At 42.5% G+C, this 15,895-nt stretch overlaps 1 protein-coding gene across 1 annotated transcript in view; it reads left to right on the plus strand.

Annotated features, from left to right (window-relative positions):
• Positions 1-15,265, plus strand: part of ANTXR1 (ANTXR cell adhesion molecule 1) — a 238,291-nt gene extending 223,026 nt beyond the window's left edge. The window contains exon 18 of the mRNA XM_023224036.2: positions 11,346-15,265. Coding sequence (XP_023079804.1) covers positions 11,346-11,606 — 261 coding nt within the window. The 3' untranslated portion in view covers positions 11,607-15,265. The remainder of the gene's footprint in view (positions 1-11,345) is intronic.
• The last annotated feature ends 630 nt before the right edge of the window (positions 15,266-15,895 follow it).

The following is a 15,895-nucleotide window of genomic DNA, read 5'->3' on the forward strand; positions in this document are numbered from 1 at the left end:
AGGATAAAGGTACCTGACATCACTGCTAATCAATGCAATAAAACCAGAAGAAGTAATAATAGGTAAATATTAGAAATGGAAAATATTAAATTATATCAACAGAAATACTGTAAGAGAATTCAGTAAAATATTTAAATACAAAATAAATATACTAAGAGTAGGATGCTAAAATAGAGAAAAGTTAAACTTTACAATATCAACAATAAAATAAATCTAGGAGTAAATGTTTAAAAGAAGGCTGGAACTTACATTCGAAAATCACAAATTTGGAATGTGCTATTGATGGATGAGAAAACGTAAAAATATAAAAGGCCATTTTCTCCAACTTAATTTATGAATTACATTATTCTAAATAATTGTTTGGAAGAACAATCAGATGAGAATAGTGCAGATAATCTTGAAAAATAATAAAGATAGACTTATAAGATCAATATTACAATATGTTGTAAAAGTGTAACAGTCAAAACTGTTGCTACAGGTATAGACACATCAGAGAAATGGAACAGAGATCTGAAAAAAACAAATGAAAGACCAAGTGAGAATTTGCCTTATGATAAGGCTGGCATTAAATTAATTGGAAAGTGGTAGATTGTTTAACAAATGGTATTTCTAAGTTAGCACAATTGGCTGATTTAGAAAAAGATGAAATAAATTTGAACTTGTACCTCACACCTCATAGCAAAATATATTTCAGATGAAAATAGTTAACATTTACTGAGTAATTTTATCAGGCACTGTTATTTATAGGCTGGGCACGGTGGCTCATGCCTGTAATCCCAGCACTTTGGGAGGCCAAGGCCTCCCGAGGTCAGGAGTTCGAGACCAGCCTGACCAACATGGTGAAAACCCATCTCTACTAAAAATACAAAGTTTGCCAGGTGGCGCACTCCTGTAATCCCAGCTACTTGGAAGGCTGAGGCAGGAGAATCACTTGAATCTGGGATACAGAGGTTACAGTGAGCTAAGATTGCACAATTGCACTCCAGCCTGGGCAACAAGAGCAAAACTCCGTCTCAAAAATTTTAAAAAGTTATTTATTGTTTTCATTAATCCTTACAATAATCTCATGAGCTACGATCAATTATTTAACCCATTTTACAGAAAAGAAAACAGAAGTTAATTAATTTGTCCAAGATAACACAGTAAGTTGCAGAACCAGATCTTGAATACTAGTAGTTTGGCTCTAGAGTACACATTCTATAAACATAGAAAAATGAAACTGTAACCAAAAAAAAAAAAAAAAAAAAGAATGATGAAAGCTTTTTTTTTTTTTAGGACAGAATTTCACTCTTGTTGCCCAGGCTGGAGTGCGATGGCGTGATCTCGGCTCACCACAACCTCCACCTCCTGGGTTCAAGAGATTCTCCTGCCTCAGCCTCCCAAGTAGTTGGGATTACAGGCATGTGCCACCACGCCCAGCTAATTTTATATTTTTAGTAGAAACAGGGTTTCTCCATGTTGGTCAGGCTGGTCTCAAACTCCCAACCTCAGGTAATCTGCCCATCTCAGCCTCCCAAAGTGCTGGGATTACAGGCATGAGCCACCGTGCCCGGTGATGAAGGCCTTTCTAAGGGGTATGAAAAAATAGACTCTATGGGCCAGGGACAGTGGCTCACGCCTGTAATCCCAGCAATTTGGGAGGCTGAGGGTGGTGGACTATCTGAGCTCAGGAGTTTGAGACCAGCCTGGGCAACATAGTGAAAACCCGTCTCTACCAAATATAAAAAACAATTAGCCAGGTGTGGTGGTGCATTCCTGTAGTCCCAGCTACATGGGAGGCTGAGGTGGGAGGATCACTTGAACCTAGGAGGCAGAGTTTGCAGTGAGCTGAGATCACGCCACTGCACTCCAACCTGGGTGACAGAGTGAAACCCCATCTCAAAAAAAAAAAAAAAAAAATAGACTCTATGGATTGATATAATTGGCTACCCACATAAACTTATTTAACTTCTGTACATCAAAAAATATCATCAGTAAAATTTTTAAAAATCACAAACAAAAAAAATAGCTTACATAACCAGTATATTAGTCTGCTCTCATACTGCTATAAAGAACTACCCAAGACTGGGTAATTTATAAAGAAAAGAGGCTTGAGTCCCAGTTCTGTATGGCTGGGGAGGCCTAAGGAAATTTACATTCATGGCAGAAGGGGAAGCACACATGTCCTACGCGGCGGCAGGTGAGAAAGTGTGTGAGCGAGTGCAGGGGAACTGCCCTTTATAAAACCATCAGATCTCATGAAACATATTCACTATCATGGGAACAGCATGGGGAAAACTGTCGCCATAATCCAATCACTTCTCTTTCTCCACATGTGGGAATTACAATTCAAGATGAGATTTGGGTGGGGACACAAAACCTAACCATATCAGTTTCATCATTACTCTATAAAGAGCTCTTATAAATCAATAAAAAAGATTTAAAAAAAAGATCAAAACCTCAGTAAAAGTGGGCAAAGTATATGAACAGATAAATCGTTAAAGGTGAAATACAAAGGACTTATATATATATATATATATAGTATGTGGGTGTGTGTGTATATACATGTGAGTGTATATATGTATATATACACACACATATCTTTACATATACATATACACACACATTTTAAAAACTTTCATCTCACAAATAATAAAACTGAACATGGAAACAACAATACAATTCCTTCAGATAGTCAAATTGGCAAAAATGTTTAATTCTAAAACTGTAATTGAAAGTGTAGGAAAATAGAAATCTTATAAAATAGTACTAGAACTACGAATGAATAGCACTTTTTCTAGAAGACAGTTTGACAGTATCAAAAACTATTAAAATGTGCATAAACTCTGACCCAGAAATTCTACCTCAAACAATTTGTTCTAAAACAATTGACAGATGTATGAAAATACTTATGAATGGTTTTATCACAGCATTGTTTATAATAGAGACAAATTAGATACACTCTTAATACCCAACAATAAAGAAATTCTTAACTGCATTTGGTGCTTCCATGTGATAGAAGATTCTACAACCATTGAAAATGACAGGGGAGAAATGGTCACAGTAAACTACTCTAAAACTTTTATACAGGATGATCCCATTTTCCTAAATATATCCACCACTGGGTATGTATCTGTGCTCTGTAAAGATGAGCACAAAATATTAATTCTGAATGCTGTAATTTAACATTCCCTTCTCCCTTCCTCTTCTTTCTTTCTTCATTGTGTATTTTTCAACTAAAGAGATACCATTTTTATTTCTACCCTTTCCTTCATTTTTCTAGTTTCCTCGTGTTACCAAATATTTCCTGTGTGCTTTCATCTTACCCTCACTTCTGGCATCCAAAGACATTATTATGGAGAACGTGCCAGTTTGTGTGTCAGCAAAATGAATCAAATAACTAAAAGAGTTGACCTTGGATCCCTTTCCATGAACAGCACATAAAAGGCAGGTTATTATGAGATTTATAGGCAGGGCAAGTTTGAGGCAGAGAAAAGGGGAGCCGAGAAGGATCAGAGCATCACCACTCCCAACACACCCTTCTCTTTGCCCATGGCTCCAGCTTTGGGGAAGATGAAGGAGCAAGACAGGGTCTCGCTCTGTTGCCCAGGCTGGAATGCCCTGCAGCGGTGCCATGATAGCCCACTGCAGCCTCAAACTCTTGGGCATCCTTCTGCCTCAGCTTCCTAAGTAGCTAGGGCTAAGGGCACACACGTCAGGCTAATTTTTTTATTTTTGTAGACACGGGGTCTCACTGTGTTGCCAGGCTGGTCTCTAACTCCTGGGCTAAAGTGATTCGCCTGCGTCAGCCTCCTAAAGTACTGAGATTATAGGCATGAGCTGCCTCACCTGGCCAGCAAGATAACTTTGAATGTGTCTGTGTATATATACATTTTTATGTATACAGGTATACATACATTTTATACATACCTCTATCTACACATATGTAGACATACATACATATGTATATGCACATTTTTATATATGTGTGTGTGTGCGTGCACGCATGTGTATGAATTTTACATGGAAAACCAAAATATCCAAGGGAAAGGCTGAGAGCAGGGAGACTGGTTTACTTGGTGGCCAAGTGTTAGAAGATGAGCAATAATGAAGGCAGGGCAGAATGAATGGGTATGAAGGGTCTTTATGAAACAGAATCAGAGCTTTCTCTGCTTCTCCTTGACTGTGGCAGAAGATGGCTGCTCCCTCATCCCTAGGTTCCCACTTTACATACCCTGTATTCAAATGATCAGTCCTGACTAACTAACTACCTGTCACTCAGTGGTCATTCCAAATTCACCGAAGAGAGAATCTGATCGCTCTAGCTCAGCATAGTTGTCCGTCTTTGGTCCAGTCAACTGTGGCCAAGCTCAGGGTCACAGATCACAAATGCGGTTGCTGGGGTCCATTTGACTACTGTCTGTCTTCACCTCTAGACTATATTCTTCATGAGGACAAGGACCTCATCATTTGCTCAATACTGTCTGCAGCACTTTTGAGGACATAGCCGGCACTCAAAACCCATTTGCCAAAAGGATAAATGCAAAAATAAATTAACAAATGAAGAGAATCGTAGGGTAGAAAGCTAACTATTAAGTCATCCTATCCAGCCATCCATTCATTGTTCATGTGTTTAATTCATCAGTAGAGCACCACCTTTAGCAGGATTATGTCAATTGCCTTCAATATGTCGATGAGGTTTTGTGGTCTAGCCTGAGTTTACAAGAATGATTTAAGTTAGAAACTATGCTCATAATTCCAAACAACTGACTTTGGAAACCTAATTCATTAGTAACTTGAGAAATACCTACAGCCCTCCAAACAAGATAATCAATGGGAGAACCAGGCCAGAGAAAAAAGGTATTTGTCAGAGGAAACTTGGCATATATGTTATACTTTTTCAATCTAATTATTTTAGAGTTCTTCCTGTGAAATCCAATCTCCTTAGATGACCTCCGTTCATAGGAAACTATTTGGTTTAATCTGTGGGAGCCATAGCATATTTTTAACCATCTCCAAAGTCCAGCTCCCTCTCCACTGAGTGTGCCTGATGCCCAAACAGATGTCTCATAACACTCAACACACATGAGCTCACCACTGGCAACTCTTTTGCACACAATCAGCCCACACCTCTTGTCACATCTCCCTGTCATCCCACAAACCCAAATTCAGAACTTGCAGGCAAGCTCAAACTCTTACCACAATAATAGAAAAGCAGACCTCCAATTTTGAAGTTTCAATTTATTAATATTTTTTAAAATCTAATGACCAACCAGAAAATATGCAATACAAAGCATTAGCCAAACTAATTAGTATAAAGAAATATGCAAACTAGCTGCCCCAAAAAAATTCAGATTAAATTATCCAAGGAAAAGGTTTCAAAGGAATTCAAATTTTGATGGAGGCCAGGCATGGTGGCTCATAGCTATAATCCCAGCACTTTGGGAGGCCGAGGCCGGCGGATCACCTGAGGTCAGGTGTTCGAGACCAGCCTGGCCAACATGGCGAAACCCTGTCTCTACTAAAAATACAAAAAAATTAGCCAGACGTGGTGGCACACACCTGTAATTCCAGCTACTTGGGATGCTGAGACAGGAGAATCGCTTGAACCTGGGAGGCAGAGGTTGCCATGAGACAAGATCACTCTCACAGAGACTCCATCTCAAAAAAACAAAAAATGTTGATAGAGTTATAGAATATTAGGGCTGAAAGGCCCTGAACGTCATCTAGCCGGTACAACTTTATTGGACAGATGAAGAAACTGAGGCTCATAGAGAGAAAGTGACTTGCCCCAGGTTTCCCAATGATTATGTTAGTGGCAGAACTAGAGGTAGAACTCTGCCTCCTGACTGCAACCCACGAAGCAGACCACAGCCCCCACCACCAGTGTCCTGTCTCTATACTCCTCAGACCATCAATGCCTGGAGTTCAAACCCAGGGAAATCCAGAACCTGATCAACAAGATATTTCATCCTGATCATTTCATCATAACCATTTCAGAATATGTCACCTCCAATTTAAGCAAAGCTTTTTGTTGATGAACAGTTTCCTTTGATAAAGCAATCAAAGGTAACCCAAAAAGTATTTTTAGAGGTAACATGAACCTTTCAAGTGTGGAAGCCAAGGGAAGTACATAGGATTCTTGCCATCCTTTCTCCAAGAACCTAGAAGATGTCCAAGGAGACCATGGGGAGGTGACTGAGAAGCCCTAAACTCATAGCTGTGTTCATGGATCCTTGACCTTTGGAGAGCCTAAACCTGCAGGGAAAAATCAGAGCTTTCTAAGACATCTTGCTGCACCTCAGAGCTCCGGTGTGTGAGCAGTATTTGTTGAGTGCCAACTTGAACTTGAACGTTGAGCTCTTTAGAGCAACTCTAGGCTCCAGAAGAGAAGCCTTTGCAGCTGCCTCGGAGGTGCTCACCAACCAGTTAAGGAGCAGTGTTTCTAATGGGAAACATTTAGAGAAGAGGGCCACATGGCAAATTATATTCCTCATTGAACAAATATTTGTGGAGGGCATAGGGTGGACCAAGCTGGACATCTTGCAAGAAAAGAGTAAGACATCAATTGAAAGACATAAGCACAGACCAGATCCCAAAGGGCTGTATGCCAGTGGAGGTGTTTGGCTTTTACTTTAAAGGTGATGGGGAATCACTGAAGAATTCTGAGCTGGAGAGTGAATTGGCCAGACTTAGGTTCAGGAAGAATCGCTTAGCTGTATCAAGAGCTGCTGGATTGTGGTCAAGTCCTACACCGTGTGTTGCTATCTACAAGTCTTTCAAGAAATCATTTGCACTTTTAGTCTATATTCAGGAATACAGTATGAAGAGGATGAGTTCCTGAGGGAGAGCTAGGTTTTAATCCCACTCTGCCACTTACTGGCTGTGTAGTCTCGAGAAAGTTATTTAAATAGGTGTGAGACTTTAGTTTTTTTCTGTACAATGAAAATAATGACGCTTAACTGACAGAGTTTTGATGATCAATAAAGACGCTAATGTACCTGGACATTTCAGATGGTCCTCCCACCACCATTAGATACAGCCAAATCAAAATGGCACTTTCAAGGCTAGGAGAAGGCCAGCTGGCATTGTGCTAAGCCTTCATTTAGCTGGAGATATTGTTGCATTTTCTTCTTAGAATTTAATCTGAGAAATTTTTGCTAATGTGTGAAAATAATTGGCGTTCATTCCTGTAAATGAGGACGCTGAGGTAAACTGAGGTCAAAGCCAAATCTTGGATCTGAATCAAACCACACAAAACCAGTACTGTAGAAAATAAAACTGGGTCACAAAGACTAGTGTTATGAAGTGAGAGTTCCAATCATCCTAGCAACCTTTTAACCAAACACTGGTGCAGATTTGCTGGCCTACATGACACTGAGAACATCTGGCCATTCTATTATCCTCTTGCAAGCAAAAAAACGATGTTGTGTAAACTGATCTTTAGGCCAATTATGTGGTCTAAATGTTACCGTGTTTGTGCTGGCACCTCTGACTCCAGGTTTTAAGAACTTATTGTAACCACACCCCTCTTACAAAGACTGTGGGTCTTACTGTATATTACCCCGGGGATTTATTGATGCCGAGTCTGCAACTTTTTTCAGGAAGATAAGTACGTGTAAATTCATCATCAGTCAAACGTGTGTGCAGTGCACTGTGGGAGGTCCTATAAGAAATAAGTTACAGGGCTTAGTGGCAACAGGAGGAGAGAACAGACATAAGAGAGCAGGCTCTAGGAGCTGCTTTGTTTTTCCCTACATTTTTGCTACATTTTTTCCTATTTACCAATTTTATTATAGAAGCCAGGTGTGGAGTATAGAAGCTGTAGTCTGCAGCTCACTCAGAAGGCACTAAACTAGGAGTTGGAACACCTGATACCACCTCCAACTGGCCTTTCCACCACAGACAGGGTCTGATTGTGTCTCCGCATCCCCACCTGCAGACAGACAGCATTAGACTCAACTTCATTTGCTAAACACAGTGCACCAGGCACTGTTCCAAGGCCCTCGTAACATTGATTAAGGGAGTCCTCCTAATACCTGCAGTGACAGGTGGTATGAATACCCCCACCTCACATCACACTGTGGGGTGTCCCACAGTGGGGCAAGGCAGAAGCTGGGAGCTTGCCCCCTCCCCTCTGGCTGCTTGATGAGAGCTCTGGGCTTTTGTGCTCAGCTCTAAAGGACCAGGTGGTGAGGAGTTGGGGAAGGTCTATAATGAACCTCAGCACAATGCTCTGGAGTAGGTGACCCATGGGTGTACCCCTAGGGTGTTACTGACCAGAGGAAGGAGGACTCTGCCTCCACCATCACCATTTTACCCCACCCCATCTCCATCCCTCTGCTGCTCTGGCCAAGGCACCATGGCGGCAGCTGGAAGTGCTGACCTCAGGTCTTCCTCCCCACCTTACTCCCCGCCAGCCCCCACTGCCCTTTTTCGTCCCATCATCAGGGGACAGATGTGAGAGACCATCTTTTAGTCTGTGGATGCTTTCAGACCTTTTTGAAAACCCTTGGGAATCCTAACGTGGATGATAAATAGAGATATTGGGAGAAGAAGGCTGGGAGTTCCTGATTTTGTCTCTGGACAAAACAGCCTCTGGTAAAAACAGTAGAGTGACTTATTTCAATTGAAGAGAATAAGTACCTCAGCTTCTGGATTAATTAATTAGCCTCCCCTCTCGCCCAGCCTGGTGGCCAGCTCTGGAAGAGATCTGAAGCCAGATGAGCACTCAACCCCAGGCACCAGCAGCTCCTTCCCCAGAATGAGGGTTTCCCTTCATCTTTAAAGGACATGAATCTCTTGAGCCTCTCAGTCTGACTTAGCATGTCTAGGAACGAAGGGCAGAACAGATAGCACAGTAAATCCCAGCTCTAAATTGTCGTCACGGGAATTCACCACAGATGGTAATCATTAGGGCCCTCACATCTTAAAGGAAAGCTTTATCCAGAATCATAAATAAACTGTAACCGAGGCTTAGATTTATAAAGCTATAAAAGAGGGCAGCTTGAACAGCCGGGAATGTACAGTACTGGGTTACAAAATCGGCATCATGCCTGAAAGGCTGGACATAAACCGGGAGCTCTGGGCAGTGCAGCAAGGAGGGGGTAACTTCTTTGTGCAGTGAGTGGAACGCGAATCAGAGCCTCCCCTGCTTAGCACCTGGTTTAATCACATGAAATGCAAGCTCAGAGAAACAGGGGTGCTGACATCTAAACATAGCATTGCAACTCCTAAACCAATTGCAGTCCCATCAGGTTCGGCCCTTCCTCACCAAGATGCCCTCTGACTAATGCTGACTAGGAATTAATTTTCAGCTTATTGCTAAGGTTTCCCACCCCCAACTTTTCCTGAGTGGCTCAGACAACTCCGTTTTCACTAAGAGTCCCTGTACCATGCAGAACACACTGTGAGGCTGTGAGCTGTGGAGCAGCAAAGCACAAAACAAGGCTGCAGCCTTCCAGAAGTTTCTCGTCTGGCCAGGGAGGCAAGGCATTTACAGATGAAATAACCGTAGTATGCAGGCTGCAATGTGTGGTGTAGGCTGTAACTAGAGAACTCAAGGAAGCAAAGGGTAAGTGGAGGCTGGAGTCACTGTGGGGGAAACGTGGAGGAAAAGGGACATGATTTATGACTTGAAGGACGCACGGGGCTGTGCACAGGGAGGGAAGTTTTGCTCAGCCCCACCGCCTCCCACAAACATGTGGCTTGTCCCTATTGTGGCCCATCCTGAGCCAAGTCTCTAATAACACACACTCATTTTCCTCTTGTCCTAGAGCTAATTTAAGCAGCAATTGTTCCCCAAATTCCACACCTCACTGTCTTCATTCCCGTTCAGGCTTGTCTCTAAAAGGCCTGGAAAGGGAAACTCGTTGCTCTCTGGACATATTTCATTCAGGCTGGACACCACAGGATAACGTCCATCCTGGAGCATGTGGCCAGGAACAATTCCACACCCCAGCCCCAAGCCCAGCACAGAGGGCAGCCTCAGAGAGGAGCAACCCCACCCCAGCCTCCGTGAGGAATGATTCTGTAGGCATCCAGACATGCCAGAGAGAGAACAATAAGATGCCCCACAGGCATGGGAAGTGAGGGAGGCCAGGAGCCCTCAGGGGGGCGGGTACACACCCAGGCAAGCGGCCAAGTGAAGAGAGCTCACACCAGCACAGAATGTGGTGAGCAGGAGGACCCCTGTCTCCCCTGCATTGCAGAGCTGAGTGTTGCACGGAAGCTCCTGAGTGCCAGATGAGACTAGAGGGTATCTAGTCGGGGACAGAGAAAGCACGCCTGTGCCTCTGGAGAGCAGAGCAGACACACTATAGGGGAGACAGGGCTACTTAAGGCTGGCTTTGGATGCTGACTTTCAGGAGGCTGCTGTAAGGGGTTCCAGGGTCTTCTCTGCATTGTTCAGTTGAGTACCCAAGAAGGGTAGGGGAAAAGCAGAATTCAGGGTAGATGCCTGCTTGGAAATAGAATGTCCCCAGGTTGTAATTCTTAAGGTACACAGGTTGTCAGTTCCTGTGATGACGACAACTAAGGGTACCTGTACAGGTGCAGCCGCATGTAGAAGAGGGATTCCTACAGCCAGAACAAGGGCAGGATAAACTGTTTATTATTTACTAGCACGTTGCAGAAGGCAAGGCACGGATGGGGAAGCTGTTTTGGTCACATCAGTAGAGATAGCTGCCTCCTTCATTACTCGGAACAAGCGCTTGAGGGGGCACAGGCGAGGTGAATGCATCAGGGGCTCCACGACAACTCCTAATCACAGATTCTAGCTACATCCTTGAATTACAATATAGGAGAAGCTCGTGGTGTTAACCTTCTGCCGTTTCCAGGCATGTAATTGAAATGAATCAGAATAAATGACTTTTGTTTGTGCAATATGAGGACCAGAAGGCAAAGTAGCAGCAGGAAGGATAATTCTGGAGTCTATTTTGGGTTAGAATCACCAACCCCCACCTCTTCCTAGTTGTGTGGCCTTGAAAAAGTAACCTCGCTTTTCTGAACCTGTTTCCTCATCTGTGCAATGGAACAGTTAATAATACCCGGTTAGCAGGGCTGTTGAGGAGATTCAGTTTGACGACCTCTGTACACAGCACCCAATTAAGGTCAGTCTCCTTCCCTTTCTCCCACTTGAGAGAGTTAGACTCCAGGAAAAGATAAATTTTAACAGTTTTGCAACACAGTCCAGGAAAAGAAAGCGGGGAGCTCACTTGTCCTCAAGTTCTACTATGTGCCACTGGAGAGTTGTCAACAATAGGGGCCTGCTTTCCACATATTCCTTGCAAGCCGCCCACCACAGCACCACAGGCCCTGATGTGAGGCCATCTGCTCATGTTTCCTTCTCTCCGATTCTCTTCTAGGGGCGCTGCATCAACTTCACCAGGGTCAAGAACAACCAGCCGGCCAAGTACCCGCTCAACAACGCCTACCACACGTCCTCGCCACCTCCTGCCCCCATCTACACCCCCCCACCTCCTGCGCCCCACTGCCCTCCCCCGCCCCCCAGCGCCCCCACGCCTCCCATCCCGTCCCCACCTTCCACCCTTCCCCCTCCTCCCCAGGCTCCACCTCCCAACAGGGCTCCTCCTCCCTCCCGTCCTCCTCCAAGACCTTCTGTCTAGAGCCCAAAGTTCCTGCTCTGGGCTCTCTCAGAAACTTCAGGAGGTGTTAGAACAAGTCTTTCCAGTTAGAGAAGAGGAGTGGTGATAAAGCCCACTGATCTTCACACATTGCTAAAAATTGGTTGGCAATGCCAGTATACCAACAATCACAATCCGCGGAAAGAAACAGATATTTTAAATTGCCAGAAAACAAATGATGAGGCAACTACAGTCACATTTATAGCCAGCCATCTATCACCTCTAGAAGGTTCCAGAGACAGCGAAACTGCAAGATGCTCTCAACAGGATTATGTCTCATGGAGACCAGTAAGAAAATCATTTATCTGAGGGTGAAACACAGAGTTGGATAAGAAATACATTGCTGAGTTTCTAAAATGCTGCCCTCCTGCCTCTACTCCACCTCCATCCCTGGACTTTGGACCCTTGGCCTAGGAGCCTAAGGACCCTCACCCCTGTGTACCACCCAGGAAAGAGGAAATCTTTGCCTACAACTTTGGAAATACTGGGGTCCCTGGTGTGGTAAGAAACTCAACATCAGACGGATATGCAAAAGGATGTTCTCCTGGGGTTTGCAGGTATATAAAAATATATGCCATCTTTTCATTGCAAATTCTTCGTTGCCAAGTGAGAAAGGGAGCAGGTGTTTACTGATGGAAAAGGTATGTTGCTATGTTGATGTGTAAGTGAAATCAGTTGTGTGCAATTGACAGGGGCGTATTGATGGGAGCATCAGCCAGTTTCTAAAACCCACAGGCCATCAGCAGCTAGAGGTGGCTGGCTTTGGCCAGACATGGTCCCTAAATCAACAGACAATGGCATTGTCGAAAAGCAACCTGTTAATGATTCATGTGAAAAATCAAGGTTTGACTTCAGTTTAAATCACTTGAGGTATGAAGTTTATCCTGTTTTCCAGAGATAAACATGAGTTGATCTTCCCAAAATACCATCATTAGGACCTATCACACAATATCACTAGTTTTTTTTTTTTTCTTGGTAAAGCTGTGCACCAGAGACTTCTGGGTAGAGCTGAGAGACTATGGTCCTGACATAATAAGGATCTTTGATTAACCCCCATAAGGGATGTGTGTGTATACAAATATATTTCTCTTTGGCTTTTCAACATAGAACATTAGCTGTTAACCAAGGGGAAATACATCAGATCTGCAACACAGAAATGCTCTGCCTGAAATTTCCACCATGCCTGGGACTCGCCCCATTTCTCCAGGTCTTTCTGGATCTGTTTAATCAGTAAGCTCTATAATCACTTGCTAAACACTGGGCTTCATCGCCCAGGGGTAAAAACAGAGCTCCTTGTCGTGGGCCTCCTGCATCAGCCTGTTCAAAATTATCTCCCTCCACAAGTCCTAAACTTCCTGTCCCAAGCCCCCCAAATTCTCAAATCTTTTCTGGAACAAAGCAGAATATAAAATAAATATCAATTTAATGGCTTGGGCTATGGTCTCCAAAGATCCTTCAAAAATACATCAAGCCAACTTCATTTGCTCACTTTACTTAAAACAGAGATATAAGGGCCTGGGATGCATTTATTTTATCAATACCAATTTTTGTGGCCATGGCAGACATTGCTAATCAATCACAGCACTACTTCCTATTAAGCCCACTGATTTCTTCACAATCCTTCTCAAATTACAACTCCAAAGAGCCGCCACTCAACAGTCAGATGAACCCAACAACAGTCAGATGAGAGAAATGAACCCTACTTGCTATCTGTATCTTAGAAAGCAAAAACAAACAGGAGTTTCCAGGAAGAATGGGAAAGCCAGGGAGCATAAAAGGTACAGTCAGGGGAAAATAGATCTAGGCAGAGTGCCTTAGTCAGGGACCACGGGCGCTGAATCTGCAGTGCCAATGCCAAACTAACACATCTCCAAGTGTACCTCCAACCCTAGCCTTCTCCCACAGCTGCCTACAACAGAGTCTCCCAGCCTTCTCAGAGAGCTAAAACCAGAGATTTCCAGACTCATGAAAGCAACTCCCCAGCCTCTCCCCAACCCTGCCACATTTTCTATTTTTTTAGAACACTAGGCTTCTTCTTTCATGTAGTTCCTCATAAGCAGGGGCCAGAATATCTCAGCCACCTGCAGTGACATTGCTGGGCCCCTAAAAACCATTCCGCAGGAGAATGGGTTCCCCAGGCTCACAGTGTAGAGATGTTGAGCCCATCACAACTGTTTTGACTGCTGGCAGTCTAAAACAGTCCACCCACCCCATGGCACTGCCGCGTGATTCCCGTGGCCATTCAGAAGTTCAAGCCAAGATGCTGACGTTGCTGAGCAACGAGATGGTGAGCATCAGTGCAAATGCACCATTCAGCACATCAGTCATATGCCCAGTGCAGTTACAAGATGTTGTTTTGGCAAAGCATTTTGATGGAATAGGGAACTGCAAATGTATGATGATTTTGAAAAGGCTCCGCAGGATTTGTTCTTAAAACCGACTCAGTGTGTCATCCCGGGTTATTTAGAATAACAGTTAAGAAGGAGAAACCTCTATAGACTGTATGAACAAGGTGATATCTTCATAGTGGGCTATTACAGGCAGGAGAATGTTTTAACTGGTTTACAAAATCCATCAATACTTGTGTCATTCCCTGTAAAAGACAGGAGACGTGTGATTATGATCAGGAAACTGCACAAAATTATTGTTTTCAGCCCCCGTGTTATTGTCCTTTTGAACTGTTTTTTTTTAATTAAAGCCAAATTTGTGTTGTATATATTCGTATTACATGTGTTAGATGGAAGCATTTCCTATCCAGTGTGAATAAAAAGAACAGTTGTAGTAAATTATTATAAAGCCGATGATATTTCATGGCAGGTTATTCTACCAAGCTGTGCTTGTTGGTTTTTCCCATGACTGTATTGCTTTTATAAATGTACAAATAGTTACCGAAATGACGAGACCCTTGTTTGCACAGCATTAATAAGAACCTTGGTAAGAACCATAGTCTGTTGACAGCCAGCTCACAGTTTCTTGCCTGAAGCTTGGTGCACCCTCCAGTAAGACACAAGATCTCTCTTTTACCAAAGTTAAGAACAGAGCTGGTGGATTAATTAATAGTCTTGGATATCTGGCCATGGGTAACCTCATTGTAACTATCATTAGAATGGGCAGAGATGATCTTAAAGTGTCACATACACTAAAGTCCAAACACTATGTCAGATGGGAGTAAAATCCATTAAAGAACTGGAAAAAAATAATTATAAGATGATAAGCAAATGTTTCAGCCCAGTGTCAACTCAGTGAAAAAAATTAATGCTGTGTAAAATGGGTTGAATTAGTTTGCAAACTATATAAAGATATATGCAGTAAAAAGTCTGTTAATGCACATCCTGTGGGAATGGAGTGTTCTAACCAATTGCCTTTTCTTGTTATCTGAGCTCTCCTGTATTATCATACTCAGATAACAAAATTAAAAGAATTAGAATATGATTTTTAATACACTTAACATTAAACTCTTCTAACTCTTTCTTCTTTCTGTGATAATTCAGAAGATAGTTATGGATCTTCAATGCCTCTGAGTCCTTATTATAAAAAAATCAGTTATCACTATACCATGCTATAGGAGACTGGGCGAAACCTGTACAATGACAACCCTGGAAGTTGCTTTTTTTAAAAAAATAATAAATTTCTTGAATCAACTCTTTTTTCTGGTTATTTATCTGTTTGTTATAAACATAAAGTGCAATGTATTCAAGTCCTCAATATCCTGATCATAATACAGTGGTTGCTGTGCTATACATTAAAGTACATTTCTCAAATGATTTCATGCCTTCCACTAATTTCTCTACTGTCTGGATTATTGTCATTTCTTCCTTAGCTGTCAGACATTCAAAATTTTTTTTATTTCTCATAACAAATTTCAAATTAAAAAAGTAATCCACACTAAGAGAAAATAAATAAAAAGTGAAAACAGAGAACATACAGGAAAAATATAGTGCCTCAGGATTGTGTTTGGCTAACACAGCAGAAAGGCAACTAGGATTGATTTTACAAGGAGTCCAGAGATTTGCAGCAACCCAAGCACCAGACAGTGTTGTGGACAGTGCTGCAACCAATACCCTTCTGTGTACATCTCAAAATCTTTGTATTGCTTCTGCATTTCTGATACAACTCACTTTATCCCTCCTAGCAGTTTTAATTCAGCTCCTCCATTTAAATATTTTGTGGGTAGAAGAGCATCTCCTTCTAGTTCCTCAATTTATTTCTTTGTAAGATCTCGTTAAGCCTTGACTACATCTTAATTGGAATAAAACCATCCACAAACAGAA

This window comes from Piliocolobus tephrosceles, chromosome 15, assembly GCF_002776525.5.
Source record: "Piliocolobus tephrosceles isolate RC106 chromosome 15, ASM277652v3, whole genome shotgun sequence".
Taxonomy (NCBI): Eukaryota; Metazoa; Chordata; class Mammalia; order Primates; family Cercopithecidae; genus Piliocolobus; species Piliocolobus tephrosceles.